At 40.6% G+C, this 20,455-nt stretch overlaps 1 protein-coding gene across 2 annotated transcripts in view; it reads left to right on the top strand.

Moving 5' to 3' along the window:
• Positions 1 to 20,455, top strand: part of LOC120349974 (ATP-binding cassette sub-family A member 3-like) — a 46,160-nt gene that overhangs the window by 10,461 nt on the left and 15,244 nt on the right. Inside the window, exons 2-4 of one of the 2 annotated variants that reach the window (XM_039421691.1) lie at positions 8,190 to 8,530; positions 11,294 to 11,503; positions 12,401 to 12,489. In XM_039421691.1, the coding sequence (XP_039277625.1) occupies positions 8,221 to 8,530; positions 11,294 to 11,503; positions 12,401 to 12,489 (609 nt within the window). In that variant the 5' untranslated portion in view covers positions 8,190 to 8,220. Of the gene's footprint in view, positions 1 to 8,189; positions 8,531 to 11,293; positions 11,504 to 12,400; positions 12,490 to 20,455 lie in introns of those variants that run through there. The other variant, XM_039421692.1, reaches the window with a different exon arrangement.

Here is a 20,455-nt window from a genome sequence, read left to right as displayed (position 1 = left end):
GCTCTGCTCCTGGTCTCGGTAGTGGTCTCGGCTGGTAGTGGTCTCGGCTGGTGGTCTCTTCTGGCTCTTCAGTGGAAGGCTGCTAGTGAGCAAGTGCTATCGAGGGTAGCTGAGTAGCCCCCTTTTATTCACAGTCCCCGAGTTCACCTGCGCTGCTATTGGCCGGCGGTGCTCGGCCAATAGAAACGCAGGAACGGGTGGCGGCGACTGAGGCGCACCCTGGTGGCGGGTGGGTCAACCACTCATTTGGTTGATGCGTGGCGTGGGGAGCAGAGCAGAGCGGCAGGCTGAAAGGTAGCGAACGCGAGGGAGGTATCAATTCCCCCCCCCCGTTTGAGGTAGCCACGGCGAGAATTTATTGATTGCAAAAAACAAGATACAATGTTTACAAAATATACAAAAGTGCCATTGGGCGATAATTTTACAGAAGTGAGACCAGAAGGGTCTCCCCCAACAGGTGGGTTGTGGTCAATAATTACAGAAATAAGACCAGAAGGGTCTCCCCCAACAGGTGGGTTGTTATTCCAAGAGATGTTGCTGGTCGGTGGTTGGAGCCGGGCGTAGTTGAGTCTTGTACACCTTGATGGTCTCGTTGTCACGGGTGATCCAGTAGACAGCTCCTTGGTTGTGGGCGACCGTATATGGTCCCTTCCATCTGGGTGCTAGGCCCGCGTGGAATTTCTGAGCCTTGTTTGAGAGTTGATGATTCCGTGTGAGCACCTGGTCGCCGATCTGGTAACGAGGCTGTGTCTCGGCTATCGGGTCTCCCTATTGAGATAATTTTCTTGGTTCAACACGGCTTCGCGTTGGATTGCGGTTAGCATGTGTAGACATTGGTTAATATGGTCTTTGTGCGGTTCGAGTTGATTTTCGGGCCAGTGGCTCCATTCCCCTGGCCGTGGAAGGGTTTGGCCAAACAGGATTTGACTGGGGCTGTATCTTGTTGCCGTGTTCTGTCGATTTCGCAGGGTGAATAGCACGGATGGTAGTTGGTTCTCCCATTCTTGGTGTTGTTCTTGTAGGCGGATCCGTAGTCCCTTCTTGAGTTCCTGGTTCCTTCTCTCGGTAGGGTTGGCTCGGGGGTGATAAATTGGCGTGGTGTAGTGTAAGACTCCCCATTTGAGGCAGAGTTCGTTCCATAGTAAACTGAGTGCCATTGTCGGAGAGTAGGATTTTTGGGTATCCCCATCTGGGAAACAGGTGCGTATCCATCGTGCGGCCAATCGTGTTGGCGTCGCCGTGAGGCAGCGGGTAGGCTTCTATCCACCTGGAGAAAGAATCAGTGATGACCAATATGAATCGATTTCTTCGCTTGGAGAGTGGGTAGGGGCCCATCAGATCGAGACATACGGTTTCCCATGGTCTAGTAGACCGTCGCGGTCGTTGCGTAGGTTCGTGATTCCGGTTGTACGCTTTTGAGCAGCTACACAGCAGGCAATTTTGTACGTACGCGGTTATCTGCGCCTTCATACGGGGCCAAGTGTAGTATGTAGCGATGTTTCGGTAGGTTTCGGCGTAGCCTGGATGTCCCATTAGATCATCGTCGTGATAGCGGAACAGTAGCCGGGTGCGAAAGTTGGGCGGTATGACTATTCGCCAACCGTCGCGTGTCTTCTTCTCCCAGAGTCGGTTGTGTAGGCGGTAACTGGTGAGGAATACTTGATCAGTTCCCGGTTGATCCTCCAACGGTCGGGGTTCGATCTCCATCCATCGTTGCACCTGCGCGTTGATCTGGTCGTCTGTGGCCTGTGCTTTCCGAATCTCTTCTAACAGTTCAGTTTCGGTTGCGATGCTTGCTAGCGTAGCGGGTTCACTGGTGACTGGCAGGATGTCGGGAGGCATGGTTCGTTCTAGTTGTTGACTGGTCTCCTCAACTTTTTCGTTGTCGGGTTGCCGTGACAGTGCGTCGGCGAACTGATTCTCTTTACCCGGGCAGTGTTCTAGGGTGAAGTCAAATTCTTGTAGGAGCAGGGCCCATCGAGTGAGTTTGGCGCGGCTGTCCTTTGCAGTTTGTAACCAGGTAATCACCTTATTGTCGGTACGGAGTATGAATGGCCTGCCTTCCAGGTAAGGGCGATATCGCTTTATTGCCCAGACAACCGCAAGGCACTCTTGTTCGTTACTGTGATACTGTTGTTCCGTGTGGTTCAGCTTGGCACTGGCGTATGCGATCACCTTACGGTCATTGTTGATTTCTTGGTATAGGACAGCCCCTATACCGACCTTGCTGGCGTCTGTCTGTAGGATGAAGGTCTTGGAGAAATCTGGTCGACAGAGTGGTTGGATGTTGGCGGTCAATGCTTGTAGGCGGCGGAAAGCTGTCTCTTCTGTTGGTGACCATTTCCATCGCGTCTTCGTGCTAAGTAGCTCAGACAGAGGCGCACAAACGTCAGCGGCGTTGGGTAAAAATTCTCGTAGCCAGCCGACTACTCCGAGAAATTCTCGCAGTTTCTTTCTGGTGGTGGGTGGTTGGGCAGAAGTCACAGCTAGGATAGCCTGCGGTTTTGCTTGGTTGCCCTCGGAGGTGATTATGTGACCGAGGTATTCAAGTTGCTTGCGGCCGATCTGGCATTTTGCTGCTGAGACAGAGAGATTGTATAGATTTAACCGTTCAAACACTTTGGCTAAGTGGAGTAAGTGTTCTTCCCAGGTATCCGAGTACACAATGATGTCGTCGAGATAAGCGTAGCAGAACTTGTCGACGTATCCACTCAGTACCTTGTTCATCATGGATTGGAAGCAGCTGGGTGCATTTCGTAGGCCGAAAGGCATGACCTTAAATTGTAGCTTTTCGCCGTAGGGAGTGGTGAAGGCCGTGTAAGGTCGAGACTGGGGTGCGAGTGGTACCTGCCAGTATCCCATCCATAGGTCGAGTGAGCTGAATATTTTTGAAGTTCCCAGGCTTCGAATGACGTCCTGTAGGGTCATCTGCGGTGCCGTGGCTGGAACGGTGATGGAATTCAGCCATCGGTAATCGATGCAGAACCGTGATGTGCCGTCCTTCTTGGGGACAACGACGATTGGAGAGTTGTAAGGCGAATCACTGGCTTCTACCAGGTTGCGTTCCTTGAGGGCGGCAACTTCGGACTCGATAATTTGCAGTTTCTCCCGTGAGTATCGGTAAGGCCGCTGGCTGCGTATTTCTGAGCTGTTGAGTTGAATTGTCATGGTGGCGGCCGTGGTGATGGAGGGTGGCATCTGCTCCATGAACAATTTTGCGTGTTGTTGCAGTAATACTGTTAACCGTCGGTGCTGGTCGCTGGGCGTGTCTTCTAGTAACTTGTCAACCAGGTGAGTGTCCATCTCTACTGAGACTGGTGGTTGCGCTATCCAGAAGATCGTATCTCGCTGCGTCTTGCCGTAGATTAGCCTGTCTTGCTCAAAGTCAAGCACTGCCTTATTCTCCCGAAACCATGGTCGTCCCAAGATGATGTCTTCGCGTAGGTCAGGTAGACCTAGGAAGGGAATATTTTGAATGTGCTGTTGGATCTGGAGTTCCAGATGTCCTTGTATGGCCGTTTCGCAGCTAGTGGGACGGTTGGCCAGCAGTACAGGTAGCTTCAGCGGTTGGATCCGTGTACCGTGGTCGAGGTGGGCAGCTCTCACGAAGTTGTGCGTTGCGGCTGAATCGAGTAGAGCGTGTAGTTGTTTACCCGCGAGGATGACAGGGATCCGGGGTAGAGTCTGTCCGTCTATCTGGATCACGGCTAGGTTCGGTGCTTGGCTGGGCGGAGGGCTGGTGATGTGGTTGTTGACTACTGGGGCGGCAGTGTTGGTGACCTTGTCGGTGACTGCGGCCAGGGCAGTGTTGGTGACCTGGTGGCTGACTGCGGCTGGGGCAGTGTTGGTGACCGGCTGGTTGACGGCGGCTGGGTCAGTGTTGGTGACCTGGTGGCTGACTGCGGCTGGGGCAGTGTTGGTGACCTGGTGGCTGAATGCGGCTGGGTCAGCGTTGGTGACCTGGTCGTCGACTGCGGCGAGGGCAGTGTTGGTGACTCCGTCCATGACAGCGATCCCGGTAGGTGGCGGGTGCGTGTGGGTCACAGTTGCATGTTCCTCCCCAGGCTGGTGGTCGATGACGCGCTCATCGTCGGCTGGTGATGCTGTCCTCTCGCGGGCCAGTAGAGGCGCGGCTGCTGGGTGCTGTGGAGAGTCTCTGTCAGCCGGGAAGAGCAAGGGGTCTTCGGTGACATTGGAAGGAGACTTAGCGACGCTAGCAGGGTCTACGGTGGCGTGACGGGTAGGCGATCGATCCGTTGTGAGTGAGACGGTCATGAGTGACGGCTGGGTGGTTGACGCGCAAGGGTGTGCCGGACGCGGTTGCTGTTGTGAGACGGTGACCCGGGTGACGACTGGTACTGGGTCATTCTTGATAGCCCGTGGAGGTGCGGCTGCTAGGTACCGTGGAGAGTCTCCGTCAGCCGAGAAGAGCGAGGGGTCTTCGGTGACGTTGGAAGGAGGCTTGGTGACGCTGGCAGGATCCACGGTGGCGTGACCAAGGAATGACTGGCTGGCCGGTTCGGTGACGGTTATCGCTTGTAGTTGGGGTGGTGACCTGCGAGGCTGGCGCTGCGGGTCTTGCACCTCATCGTTAGTGTAGTGGACTCCTACTTTCCGTGCTGGAGGGGTGGAGTCCGAGTCTCTCCAGTATCGCCGTTTCCCTGCCGTTTCTTCGCGAGTTCTGGGCAGTCGCGATGAAAATGCTTGGCCGGGCAGTAATGACACTGAGGAAGCTGGTTGTAGTTGAACCTCGGCGGCGGCTCTCGATGGGGTGGCCCTGCGGGTGCCGTAGGTTGAGGCGGCTTATATTTTGGTCGACTGTTGAGGTCGGTTTCCAGGTCGTTGGCGATCATGATCAGCTCTTCATAGTTCGTGGGACGAGCAGCTCGAACTAGGGTGCGAAGCTCGGAACTCAGCTGACCGATGAGCAGGGCGATCACCTCGTCTTCAGCCAGGTTGGTTCCTAAGCGCTGCTGTAGTTGGAGCTTCTGACGGATGAATCGCTCCACTGGCTGGTTCGGTTTGTGGGTGGTGCCATAAAATTCCGTGTGAGCGGCTGCGATTTTATGGGCTCCCGAGAAACGGGCCTGAAGTCGGTCACGGAACTGTTCCCAGGTGGTGACGAATTCTCCGTAGTCTCTCCACCAGGCGGCGGCGTCGTCTTGTAGTTGCGCTTTTAGAAGCATGACCCAGGTATAGCTGGGAATGTGGTGACCCTGTAGCAGCTCGGTGCACTGTCGCATGAAGGTGATGGGGTCTTCATGGAGCTTGCCGCGGAAGAACGGTAGCAGGGTCGCTATGCTGGTCAGCTGGCTGAGGTTGCCGGTGTAGCTGACGGCTGGAGCCGGTAAGTTGGCCATGTTGCTGGTTGCGGTAGTGGCGTGACTAGAGGTTGACGGTGGAGCAGGCAGGTTGACGGTCAGCGCGCTGGGTTGCAGGGTGGTTGGTCGAGCGGGCTCGCTGGTGAAGGCGGGTGGCTGCGTTGCCCCGGTTTCGCTGGTGGAAGCGGGCGGCTGCGTCGTGCTGCTGTCGGTTTGACCGGTGGTCTGTGCAGGCCAGCCGGCGAATGTAGACTCGGTGTGCTGGCTGGTTGACTGCATCGAATCTTCGGTGGTCGTATCTCCACTGTCTCCGGCTCCGGTTCTAGTCGCTACCATGTTCAGGTGTTATGGGCGCCACTGGGAAATTGCCTGTTCCCAGACAGGTATTCTGAATTGAAAGATTCAGAGACACATTTTGTTGAAAGAAAATAAGTTTGAATTTTTTGTGTGAAAAATTCAAGACATACATTTAGATGAAAAATTTAAGACATACATTTAGTTGAAAATTTAGGTTGACATTTTGTTTGAAAAAAAGTTTTGACAGTGGTAACGGGTTACTGTATCTCCATACAGTGAGTGGCCCCACGTTGGCAGGCGCCAATAATTGATATGGCGGAAGGTGTGGCTCGTTCATCAATTGGGCTAGTCAGTCGGGTCGAGCGAGGGGTTTGTTACCACTGTCTGAAAAAATGGCTTTTGGTGGCCCTGAAAAGGGCCAAGTTTGTTGCTGGTGGCCCTGAAAAGGGACCAAGATTGTTGCTGGTGGCCCTAAAAGGGACCAAGGCAGGCTAGATGTTTAGTAGTCGTCGACTGGCGCGATACCACGCCGCGCGAGGGTCCCGGGCAGGTCCGTCTGGTGCGAGAGCAGGCCGGCAGGGGCTCAAGTCAATGGTTCGCAGTCTCCACTCTGGTTTACCGGGCTACGGAGAGGGCTGACCGGGTGATCTACTAGCCAGAGGTCGTGCCGAATCTCCGCCGGGAGGACCTCCTCGACCACTTCCTCGTTTAGAAGGGGCCTTCGGTCAAACCCCGGGCAGGCAGGGTCGTAGGCTTCCGCTGCACACACTCCGATGTCGGTTCGGCACCCAACCCGCGCATCCAGAACCGCGCGCCAGTTGTTAGGCTGGGGCGCTAAGTCTTGGGGCGCAGCTGGCGCGGCGGTGTACAGCCTCAGCCTCTCCTCCACCTGGCGAAGCCGACGTAGGGCCCTCCTCTTCTGGATTCGGCGGCCGGCTCGGTTCCTCCTAGGCATCGGCTGGGTAGTAGACAAGGAAGACACCTCAGGTTGCGGTTAGTCTCGCCGTGGTTCCCTCATTGGCCTGCTCGCTGCTCTGCTCCTGGTCTCGGTAGTGGTCTCGGCTGGTAGTGGTCTCTGGTAGTGGTCTCGGCTGGTGGTCTCTTCTGGCTCTTCAGTGGAAGGCTGCTAGTGAGCAAGTGCTATCGAGGGTAGCTGAGTAGCCCCCTTTTATTCACAGTCCCCGAGTTCACCTGCGCTGCTATTGGCCGGCGGTGCTCGGCCAATAGAAACGCAGGAACGGGTGGCGGCGACTGAGGCGCACCCTGGTGGCGGGTGGGTCAACCACTCATTTGGTTGATGCGTGGCGTGGGGAGCAGAGCAGAGCGGCAGGCTGAAAGGTAGCGAACGCGAGGGAGGTATCAAAGTTGAAGATTTCTTTGTAATAGATTTTTAAACTGATGTTTTCTGTGTTATTAATGACGTTGTTGTAACATTTTAATGTTGTGTGGCAATAAATGATTTGATTTGATATTGTTCATCAACTGTTTAGTCATTTCTATTTAAACTAATAATGACTCAATATTGAATGGCGTCATTGTATGCTCAGTGTATCATCTACATTTTGAAGTGTGCTTTTCCTTGTAGTCTTGATTAAACAAGTGGTTTGTTTAATCTATTTAAACTAATAATGACTCAATATTGAATGGCGTCATTGTATGCTCAGTGTATCATCTACATTTTGAAGTGTGCCACAAGGAACATATGTGTAACATATAATCATGTTAAGTAGTGCCACAAGGAACGGTTAATGTGCATACTCCTTGAACCTTTCTCTTTATCAGATAGTTTTTATCTTTTCATACTCCCTTCTCTCTTAATTTAAATAATATGTAAATTCAAATATATTGTATTTTATAATACATTTACCTTTAGTTTGAATGTAGCCTAATAGAAAATGTAATAGGGATGTGAGGTAATAGAGCATTTTGACAATCTTTTGCTCTACAGTATAATTTTCAGGTAAAACGTAACTTAATAACAATATTTTGCTCTACCAAATCAATTTTGTTCTTTGTTGAGTTTCCTTCCCATTCGTTCGAGTTGAAAATTTCTATTATTCATTGACATTTTTCTTATTAAAAAGAAATTACAGTCTAATATGTACAAGGATTTGTTATGTATCTGCAGAGTATTCTTCATCATCCAAGCAGATCGTTGAAGTAATTGAGTTCTTGTATTGCTTTGGAAGTAAATGATGTATTTGATAACATATATGATACATTATACATACATTATTTGATAACCTAATGCATTCTACATTATTTGATAACATATATATTATCTTATCATCAAGATAACTCGGTGTTGGCTGTTGAGTTAGAAATGTATTTCTTCTTTCTAAGTAATAATGTGTTGATCAATAAGTAGTGTGAATTTTTAATTTTAAGGTGTTATCGACTATGATTTTGGAAATAAGCACTAACACTTCTCAATGTCTTGTTATCAGGCAATTGACATTGGTGCATTGAATTGAATTGTTTGCTAAAAGTAGTCAACTAGTAACTCAGTCGATTAATTCAGTATGTACTCATGCTAGATCCAAGTAATTCACTCACTTGTTTATTTTTCAGATACTCTCAGTTGCTCCGTTGTTCGTCCACGATGACTCTGTCTCACCAGCTTCAAGCCATCTGGTGGAGAAATTTGATTTTGAAGAAAAGAGGATGGTTTGCTTCCATCTGCGATCTTTCTATTCCCTTGATCAGTCTTTGCCTATTATTCTATTTATATTTCAAGGGTGTCATAGGCAAAGAGCCCGGTGTAGTTCCGGAAATTGTATTCCCTAGAGAGGTATTTAATGAAGACTGTCTTCACTATCAAGGATATTCTAACGTTAGTCTGCTATACACCAATCAAAATGATCCAAATGTCAAGGGAATCATGGAATACATCAACAGAACTAATTCCATCGGTGAGTACATAGACTAGTTATTTATTCCAAAACAATGAAATATGTCTTATATATTTCAAAATATTGAAATGAAAAATCATGTTGAAAAGGTCGAGGCTATTTTTATTGTTATGTTTACATGAAATGAACAATCGCAATAGTATTTTTGGTCATTTTCATATGAAAAAATGTATAATCATGTTAAGTAGTGCCACAAGGAACGGTTAATGTGCATACTCCTTGAACCTTTCTCTTTATACTTGAACCTGCTTAATAATACGTGTAGGTATATTAGATGACAGCTGTTTGCCAACTTCATTATCATACTTATTCCCAGGGCCATCTATATCCAAATTGATATTTGGCCGCACCAACAAAAAGCCTCCAAGTAGATCGGTCTTCAACACTCCCTTTGTAGATCCAAAGCTCTCTATGTCGTATTGCAACCATCTCTGTCTAGATATTCCACGTGTTCATCTTCCTGGGGGGGGGGGGGGGTGCTTATACTTTCTCAAGTTTCAACTCTTCTCATCTGTTCCTAACTTGTCAAAGGGAATACATTTCAATACACCAGATACCTTCAGCTTTGAGATGGACTTGGAACATATCAAATCTTTTCAGTTTGCAATTTCCTAGTAATAAAAATGGTTTCTGGATTGAGATGGATTGACCACATTGAAGATGTAATTAGTCGACTTCAGTAAGGCCAAATTTGCAATTTCTATATTCACAAGGTCAATGGATAAGAATGTCTTCTCGAAATAAGGCTATTTTCAACCATTTCTTACGTATGGGTTGCTATTTTTTTTTTACACTTCGGAGATTGTAAGAGTATATTCAGAGCTCAAAAAGGTAGTTATAGTAATGTAAACCGCATAGTAACTTATAAACCGCCTGGAATTCCATGTAGAGAGTTATTCCGAGCAACAGGGATGCTTACCCTGCCTTACCTGTTTATATATTGTCTAGTATACAGCACATGAGTACAGTAGTAGGTGAGGCAAAAAAACACCCGCCAAAGGAAGATTCCTTGTGCGCCAGTGTGAGTAGTAAAATCAGCTTAATCAGGGATGTAATATATAAACTTGAATTTAGCGTATTATAATTATAATCAATGGTCTCAAACTTGCATCATCGTCGACTAGAGGTGCAGACCTCCACAATTACAACACCCGTTCAAGAAATGCCTTCAGACTGCAACCACATAGGACATCGTTTTAATTCATATGAGCAAGAGAATTCTGAATAAAATTGAACCTGTCTTCACATCTCATGTATATGCCTCAAAAATATGCTATTAAATTAAGTCTTTGGAAATATACAGTGAAGATTAAAATGCGGATTTATACGGTGATAATGAGTGACTTATTGGAATCTTTATAATATATTATGGACTGTTATAAATAATTATTTTTTCAATGTTTTGTGTTATTACTTAAGTTGACGATTGCTAAAAAATAAGTTATTTTCCTACATGTAATGATGAAATAGATTCAGATTGAAATTTGATTTAATGATTCTGATTTTGATCCTAATTATTATTGCAATACCAAAATATGCTATTGACATAGTTTCAAGTAGGCTTATTAATAACAAATTGATACTTTCAATAAATTATATTTTATACTGTGTGACATGTAAATTCCTTATAGATCAGTATAGCATATACAATTTAAAACATAATAATTTCAAGGCGAAAAGTAGAAAATTGAACTATCTATTGATTACCAGACATGGAAAATCATAGATTTCAAGCCATGCCTCAATATTATCATGCGGTTCCCAATTATTGATAAATAATATTTTGCTCATAAGCACCTTAACATTTCAGCAAAGGCTAAAAATAAACTCTCTACTGGTGATATTTTTCAAAGTTTTTCGATTTATATAGTATCTCAAGCTATCAAAGTGAAAAAGTTTTCTCAGGGAAACAATTTTTTTCTATCATTACTTTTTGAGATATGAGCGCATAAAGTTGAAATTTTTGGGACAGAACATTTCAAATTCGGTAAGAGATAAATCCATGAAATTTAGAGGATGAATTATTCATGGTATTGTAGATTGAATGAAAAAAAAGTTTCTAAAAATATCAATTTTGAGAAAGTTATTCAATTTACCAAAAATAACAACTATTAGTTGAGTCATTTTTTGTAAATTGAATAACTTTCTCAAAAATTGAAATTAAAAAAAAAAATGTTTTATTCAATCAATAATACCATGAAGAATTCATCCTCTAAATTTCATGGATTTATCTCTCAACGAATTTGAAATGTTCTGTCCCAAAAATCTAAACTTAAGGCGCTCGTATCTCAAAAAGTAATGATCGAAAAAAATGTTTTGCTAAGAAAACTTTTTCATTCTGATAGCTAGATAGTATACAAATCGAAAAACTTTGAAAAATATCACCAGTAGAAAGTTTATTTTCAGCCTGTGCTGAAATGTTAAGGTGCTTATGAGCAAAATATTATTTATCAATATAATTGGGAACCGCATGATAATATTGAGGCATGGCTTGAAATCTATGATTTTCCATGTCTGGTAATCAATTTTCTACTTTTCGCCTTGAAAATTGCATATGCTATACTGATCAATAAGGAATTTGCATGTCACACATCTAATATGTCTCAGGCTCGAGAAACTGTAACTTGGTTTAGGAATTATTCCGTAGTTTATTATTAAACGTATCTCAACTAGATTTGAGATACTATAAATATAGATGTATAGAACACTATTAATTTATTTTTTCTTGAAGTTCATCAATCCAATTCTCAACATGTTTTCCAGATGGTCTTTTCGCTTATTTCAAATCAATTGGATTCGACAGTGAACATGATATGGAAAATTGGGTACTTGCAAATGTAAATGAAAGCGACTATAGACAAATAGCGTATGGAATTGTATTCAACAAAGTGGATGAAAAGGAATTTTCATATAAATTGAGATCTTCTTTACCGGACGATTATCCTAGTTTCAGATCAGAGGATGCAGGTCCAGGTAATGTATTTTGACTATTGGAATTCTATTTATTTATTCAGATTCAAGAATTCCTGGTATGAGTTGACTAAAGGCTTGAAATTAGAATTCAATTTTGGATTCAAAATAATAATATCCCTCATCTTCTCCATTTTAAGCTATTTAATTTTTTATAGGTTAAAATTGGATGACACGTTTTGCAAAAAGAAAACAAACAGTACGCTAATAGATAAACCATGGCGACAAACTTTCTATTCTTGTATTCTTATTATATGGTTTGAGCGTCTGGACTGTCCACGAGATTTATTAATTGAAGAGCTCTTAGCTATTCTTCATTATTTTTATTGGAGGCTTAGTTTCTTAGCGATTTCATTGTTGGTAGTCTAAAAGTTGAATGAGTTGATATTATCAGTGGAATATCTCAAGTTTATCAGACTCACAAATTAATAAAAATCAGTTTTGTAATTTAGTTTTGACAATAGTTATTTGATAAGAAAATGAAGTGTTTCTATTGTGACTACTTATCTTCCCTAACTGGTGACTTCGTGTGCGGCTCAGAGATGATATATGTTCATAGCCAAAATAGTCAAAAACGAGCATTTGAAAATTCCCTATAACCTAATCAAGATTATAACTTATTCAATCATCCCAAATCTTTTAAGTAAATTAGAATTATTATATTGGAATAAATTTGAGAAACCTATAATATCAACTATGATAAATGTACTACAATAATAAGATTTTAAGGCAGAGCCTTTTCCCCATAGTTTGTAGATATGAATTTAGTTGATATATTGAGTGTTCTAGTATCAAAAACCAAGCACGGCATAAAAGTTTGTACTTTTTTCAAATATGATTCATTCTTAATTGGCACCTTATAAACTTGATAAAATAATGAAAAATGCTTTTTTGCCTCAGATTTCTACACCGTAAAATGTTTCCTGGATTTGCAGAAAGGTCTTAGTGAAGGATTCTTAAAAGTTCAAGGAAAAACAATTCCTAATAATGTAAGTATTAATGACAGAATTTTATTTCATCCAGTTTTCACGTTTTGAATACGATGTTTATAATGAAATATTACTGACTTCTACTATATACTAACCTTCATCAAGACATTGTGAGAAGAATCTATACTATCCGTGTTCCGTTAATTGCACAATTTCAGAGATGAGTATTACTTTTAAAAAGAAGTTGATACTATAAATTGCACAATTCAGTAAAGTATTATATTTTAGTTAAGTAAACGGAACACGTGACATCCTTTTTAAAAAGATTTATTCAAGAAACAAACCGGCATAGTGACTGAAGAATCTTAATTACTAGAGCTTATATACTATTCTAAGTGCTGTATCAGCTACTATACAATAACAATGGGTATAACTTCTCCCTCCCCAAGTTTGGAGCTGTCCTCAGCGACCAAAAACTGATAAGACCCAAAATACAAAAACTGGTTAAAAACAATATAAAATAATACTCAACTAAGTTATCAATACATACTAATACAAAAGTGTGAGAACAATTTTTCAAGTAGGAGTTTCGGTTGGGAGGTACGGTCCGCCTAAGTTACAAGCTATTTGTTTCTTATCAGGAATATTTCGATTACAAAATTTCAATGAGATTTTACATTTGTAATAAATAACTGCAATTATTATCAACAGCACAAAAATTCCAATTGGGATAAGAATATAATGAAGTAGGTAATTGCTTTCAGCTGTAAAATCCTCTATAATTTCTAGTGGTTCCATATTTAGATTAGCTTTATGGATCAAGTCGAAAGATAGATTTGTATATAGTGTTCTCGCAGGTTGTTCTGAGGGTAAGGATACAATGCTTTCCCAATAACGTATGGTTCTAAAAAATTAAACAGCTTTTCTGATTCTTCAAGGTTCAGTAATTGAGTCTTCCTTGGATAAATTGTAATGTTTTGATTTTGTTTACTTATAGTGCAAGTAGTAATATTGAACATTAAATATTTATTTATGACTTGAACGTATCTTATAAAAGGTTGAGCCTCACTTATAACCAACGATTTACAATCATGAAGGTCCTTATCGTCTAAAAGTTGACTTATACACTTATTAACTATTCTAGACATATTCTTACAATAATAATTATTTCTTATTAGTAAACAATCTCCTGTAAACAATGAGTTATCTTTTCGAATTATGAAGGACGGATGTTCAACAATTGTTCGCAACTCATTTCCTTTTACGACTGGGTAAGATAGGAGAAAAAATGTCTCATAGGCATGAGAATACAAAGGCAATTGTATATAATAAGTAATGAAATCATCTTTCACATGACAATGTGCAGACCCTAGCTGCCACAAAATTTCGGGTTCATCAGAAATGAGAGACAATTTAGCCGAATGAATTAATAAAGACAATTCGTTTCTGGACAGAATACTTGAATGGATTATGTTTAGTCGACAAAATTCTAAGCTCACCATAATATCGTCTATTTTATTTTTTATGAGAGTCAATGTGTTGAATAAGAAAGAATGTTGTTGAGTTAGCTCTATTGAAGTGAATTGAGTGGTGATTGAATTAAAATAATTTTTCAGCTTGACATTGTTGGCATGAATGACATCAATCCCATTGTTAAATTTGTGTATCAAGTTTCTATTGATTGACAATTGATTTTCGACATTATGCTCTAAATGATATTCATTTGCTTGCACTTTCTCTAAAATTTTGTCATATTTTGCTTTGTCGTCAGAGTCCATATTTCCTGTAATCCAGCTTATTGCGGAACCAAGTCCGTTTATGAGACCTCTCTTAATTCTAAGATTATTTATATGAATATGATCAAATTTTAACTTAATATCATCTAAATACAAACGTAATATATTACAACGATTCTTATCACTATCCTTAGCTCTTAAAAGGTTTACAGAGTCTTCAATATGTGTTAGTTCAACATGTAGTCGTGTAATGTTTATGTTGTGCATGTATGTGTATGTGCCATTTATAATGAAGGAGTTCTGTACTCGAACTGGTGTAATGCCAGATGATTTGGTTAAGTCCGTTACTTTATACGACATTGCTGGGACCAGCAGCAGGAGAATGAGGAACATCTTGTTCTGAAACAAATTTATTATTTTTCTTTTTAACTATTTTCCGTGGTCGTTTCATCCTATTAGGATGGATTTTGAATGGTCGTTTTTGAATTGCTCTGGAATTTGTAGCAACATTTTGTTGTTTATCATATTGTACTTGGAAGAATTTTGGCTTGTTCTTTTTATTGAAGGTTGTTTTAATAAACGGGGCTTCGGGGATTTCGACGTCTGTTTCCCTATTCTTATTCAATAATTCTGTCCTAGTTTGTTTTTCCATCTCTACCTTATCTTTTACCAATCTATGTATGAGCTGTAACCTATCATGATACTCTTTTGTACGCTCTTCAGTGATAAGTTATTCTGTAATGTCATTCAGAAAAGAATTTTCAGAGATGCCGAATGTTATTTCCATTGGTGTCATTTTTAAGGTGGAATTGAGTGTGTTATTGAACGCAATCACGGCCGTTTTCATGTTGGCTTCAGTGGTATTATTTCTATTTTGAAGTTGGATAGCATTTAAAAGTTCAATTAGAGTGGATTGAGTTCTTTCAATTAACCCTTGCGAGTCTGGATGACCAGGGGTAACATAATAAGGTTCGACTTCATAAAGTTTTAGAAAATCACGTAAACCAGCGTTGTCAAATTCTCTGCCGTTGTCCATCTGTACGATCTTGGGGGTTGGATAGAGAGAAAAATAGTCGAAGAGATGGTCTTTTACCTCGATTTGATTAAGACTCGTGAGGGGGTAGACTACGAGTCGTTTGGAGAAACAGTCGATGATTGATAAAAATTTACGTTTGTCATACTGAAAGGCATCAAGTTGCAGTTTTTCAAAGGGCTTTGTAGGAGTAGGGGATACTTTGTATTCTGCACGAATGGGACGACGTTCGTATTTAGTCTTTAAACATATTGGGCATTTGTTTATGAAGTTAGTAATATCACGCATCATTGAAGGCCAATAGTACCGTCGTCGAATGTGTGAGTAACTCTCTGAAATTCCTCTATGATAGGTTTTTCCAGTATGATAATTGGAAACTACTTCTTTTTGTTCGTCGGGATCAGTAATGTCAAGATTAACTTTTTTATACCGCTTAATCTTAACTGAGTTGAAACTTTCCTTAATGACTTTAGCAAAGTTGTTAAACATTGATTCGTACTGATTACTCAATAAACCATCTTTTGAACAATATACACCATACGTGGTATTCGGTTTCAGGTATTCTAAACAAAATTTGTTTATGTGTTCGAAATCTAAGGGGTCTTGAAAACAGAGAAGGAGTCTGTTCTTATCAAAAATTTTCTGAAGGGTAGGTGTTTTGTTTCCGCGTTCAATAAGTATCTGATTATGTTCAACGTTCAATATTTTATCGTCGTCTACTATCTGAATTTGTTCATTTGAACTGTCTGCTGAATGAATTGTCACAAGGCTGTCAGTGTCATTATGAATTGGTAAAGCATTGTCGTCAATTTCTTTAGTTGGTTGATGAGTATCGGTATGATCGGCATTGTCTTCACGAAGAAGAATATAGTCATTCATATCGAAAACAGAGCTACCAGTACCACAATCATTATTTTCCATATCATGGGGCTCAGAAGTATTAGCATTAGCATCATCTTGGTTATTGAATCGAGTTAAAGCATTCGCGATGTCATCAAGATAACCATTAGGATCATCTATCGGTGGTGGGTCATCGTTACTATTCAACTGAATCAAATCGTCTACGTTTATGTCGTCAAAGCCATGAAAGGGTAGGTCTTCGTTGCCGAAGCCTAAAAAGTCATTATCATCGTTGTCCATTAATTGATGGGCTGCGAGGGTATGCGGGACAGTGCATCTGCCACGTGATTGGTTTTTCCCTGCACGTAATTAATCTCAAAGTCAAATTCATCTAAAAGTAACTTCCATCTGAGTAGTTTTGAATTAGGTTCTTTTATGTTTCTAAGCCATTGTAAAGGTTTGTGGTCTGTTTGAATCAAAAATTTTCGTCCGTATAGATATGGTCTGAAATGTTTGCATACCCATACAATAGCAAGTAGCTCTTTTTCTATAGTCGATAAGTTAACCTCACTCTTATTAAGTGTTCGTGATGCATAGGCTATTGGGAGGTCATTACCATCAAACTTTTGGGACAATACACCTCCGATGGCAAAGTTGCTCGCGTCTGTGGTGACAAGAAACTGTTTCGAGAAGTCAGGTAATTGTAGGATGGGGCTGTTTTGTAACATTAGTTTCAAATTTTCAAAAGCCTCCCTGTAGTCCTTGCTATTGGGATTGATCTTTACATCTTTTCTCAAAGCAGCAGTGAGTGGTTTAGCTATTTTAGCATAGTTTCTAATCATTTTGCGATAGTAACCGGTCAGTCCAAGAAATTGTTTGATTTCTTTGGCGGTCTTAGGGATTGGAAAGTTTTTTATGGCTTCAACTTTAGAGGGGTTAGGCATCACACCTTTTTCCGAAATGATGTGCCCTAAATACAACAACTCACGCTTGAAAAACTCAGTTTTATCAAGTTGAATTTTCAAATTGTGTTCTTTTAGTTTCGTAAATGCCGATTTCAAATGCTTTAAATGTTCCTCAAGGCTATCAGAGAAAATTATTATATCATCCATGTAGACTAGTACATTGGTCATTCTTGAAAAAATTATGTTCATGGCCCTCTGAAACGTAGGGGGTGCATTCTTTAACCCAAACGGCATACGTAAAAACTCGTAATGTCCGTGCTCTGTTGAGAAAGCTGTCTTAGGTACGGATTGCGGGTCCATTTGGATTTGATGAAAACCGGAGGCCAGATCAATGGCTGAAAAGTATGTAGCCCTGCCTATTTTGCCAAACAGATCTTCAATGTTGGGTAGGGGGAATTTATCATCAATAGTTTTATCATTCAATTTACGGTAATCTAGAACCATACGGATTTTCCGCTTGCCTGATGCATCAGGTTTTTTGGGAACCACCCAAATAGGGCTGTTGTATGGCGAATTGGAGTGTTGGATAATTTTGTTTTTTAGTAGTTTGTCGATTTCAAATTCAATATCTTCCCTATAAATCTGTGGGTATCTGTAGTTTTTTGTGTAGACGGGAAGATCGTCTTTCGTATTGATTGTATGTTTTAGCAAATTTGTACTACTCAAGGGATCATTTTCTCGTTTTATTATTTCAGGGAACTGCTGAACTAGGCTAATTATTTTAAGTTTTTCTTCCTCGTTCATGTGACTTGTTCGTAATAGAGATGGTATATCTTGAATTATATCTGCCAAGTTTTCAGGACAATTGGTCGTGAATTGTTTTGGCTCTATAATTTCTTCTACATCTTCTACATCCATGGGCTCCGGATAGATAGTCAGAAGCTCATTTGAAAAAACAACACATTTACATTTATTATCAGTGATTTCTACAATACCTTCTTCAACAGTATATACATCTGTATTCACTTCTTTAATTAATCCTGTTGTTACATTTGGGGCTGACTTAACCGGGATTGAGATCACGTTGTAGCCTGGTTGTAATGTAACACTCTTATTATCTAGCAAAAACAACAATTCTTTCATTCCATCCTTATATTCAAGTTTATCATTAGCAAAGTTTACATTCATCTTAAACGCACGTAAAGTTTCATTTCCAAGAAGTATGTCATACTTAGTGGAGAAATCAAATATATACATCTTTATTCTATGGGGTTGGGAAAATACATTTTCAGTGTTGAAAAAAATATATTCGTTTCCTTTACTTTCTCCATTAGGAGTTTTTACAATAAAGTCTTCCTTGTATCGAGTGATCTCAGGAGAGACCAATGATGGATGCATATAGTTTTTATTTATTTATTTATTTATTTATTTAATTACAATATGGGCGCATACAGGGCAAGCCCCAAAAATTGCTCCCCAATCAAAACAATAGAAAATACATCAATTCTTAAAAATATATAATTTAACACAATAAATAAAATATACTCCTGAAAATAATAAAAATAACAAAAAAGCAAACTACAAACTGAAGAAAGTTATAAAACTAAGCGTGATAAACTAGAAAAAAATTAACTAATAAACTAAAAACTAATAAAATAAAATAAAAATAATAAAATGATAATCAAAATCTGAATAATATAATGCGAATTTAGATAAAATTAATTGAAAAAAGAGATGCAAAAATAAAATCATTACTAATAAGAGGAAATTTATATAAATTTTATGAGAGATGAAGATGCTGATGATGATGATGATGATGCTGGAGATGATTCTGACAATGAAGAAGATGATGATGACTATGGAGACCAGGGTGAAGAGAAAAGAAGATTCAAAAAAAAAAAGATAATAACCTACATAGAATTACCGGCGGAAAGATGGTGGGTATAGGGCTACACAAGCTTTCTTGAACTGCAAAGTTGACAAATGAAATGGATCAAGATGAGCTCCACAAAGATTAAAAAGACACATCATACGATTAACTGGAGAATTATAGTGATTATTGGTTCTGCACTGAGGAAGCTGGAACCTAAAACTGGAACGCCGAGCCACTTGGGGGACATAGATGTTAAGCAAAGAAAGAAGGTAAGAAGAATCAATCCTTCCATTTAAAATATTATACAGGAATACAAGCAATCTGCAGTTACGCGATGCCCCAAGGGATTGCATTTGAAACATTACTCTCAGATCAGAAGTTGGGTAATTGAATTTTAGCAGATCCTGTGTCTACTAGCCATTTTCTTTTCTTTTGATCGAGAAAGTAAGGAAGAGATTTGTTTAAGATGTTCAAGTCGAGTCGCTTGGGGGGTCCTCCGAAAACTGGGGGCCTGACTCTAAAAAATGGTTCGTGAGTTTGTTGAGTGATTCAGTCAAAGTGTTTATTTGACATTGCATAGCCTCAATCGGGTTCTGATTGTAGTTATCTTCTGGTTCTTCCTCTAAGTAGTTTACTTCATATGGTGATCTGTAAGTTTTCAATTTTTGTACAGGGTCTGTTCTTTGAGTGCGCATAGACACTGTGTTTGACGAACTTACTTGAGTGTTAGGTTTGAAATTACTGTTTTGCTGCTGAAAGCTTTGTTGTGGAAAACGTTGTTGTTGAAAGTTTGGACGATAGTTTTGTTTTTGGAAGCTTTGATTTGAAAAATTTTGTTGAAAGTTTTGGGGGAAGTTAGTTTGTTGAACATTGTGTGGTGAAAATTGTTGTCTACTTTGGAAGGGTCTGTGTGTTTGTTCGAAAGAATTTTCGTGTGACCATTGTTTTTGAAAGTTTTGTTCGTAATTAGGATTTCTAAATGTTGTTGTGTTGTTTGAATGTTTCCTACTATCTACCCTGTTCATTGTTTCAATAGTGGTTTTGTAGCGTAGTTGCTGTAATACAATACTACAATCGTTTATTAACTTATTCCTAGCATCATCTAGGTCTTGTACTTGTAGTACTTGCAAATGTGACCCTAATGTTGGGTGAACTCCATGCACAAAAGTATTTACAAGTGTAGCATTCAGTTGACAAATCAAATTTTCTAATAGTAAACCTGTAATACCATCTAGCTTATACTTAGTAATTACATTTGTACGTTTTTCATTAAGTCTGTTCAAAAATTCCATAGGATGTTCCCTTTGATAGGATTTCATCACAGTCAACTCAGCAATGAGTTCAGGTACAGATCTGTTATCAGCAAAATTTTGTTTCAGTGATTTTATCAAGTCTTTTATTGAAGAACAACTGTTGTTGAATGCTACTGCTTCGGCTGGTCCTTCAAGTTTGCACATAGCAGCTTTGAAAAGAATCCAGTGATTAGCTTCTTTTTCTTGAATGTTATCAGCACAGTAGCCGATAGAAGGTCTTCGCAAGTAGATATGAATTGATGTAACTTGTGAGAAGTACCATCGTAATGAGGTATGTATCTCAAGAGTTCATGTGGAATAGGTTTAGTGATTGTTGCCATTTTTGA

This window comes from Nilaparvata lugens, chromosome 2 (genome assembly GCF_014356525.2).
Source record: "Nilaparvata lugens isolate BPH chromosome 2, ASM1435652v1, whole genome shotgun sequence".
Classification (NCBI taxonomy): domain Eukaryota; kingdom Metazoa; phylum Arthropoda; class Insecta; order Hemiptera; family Delphacidae; genus Nilaparvata; species Nilaparvata lugens.
This window is presented reverse-complemented; position numbering and strand designations above follow the sequence as displayed.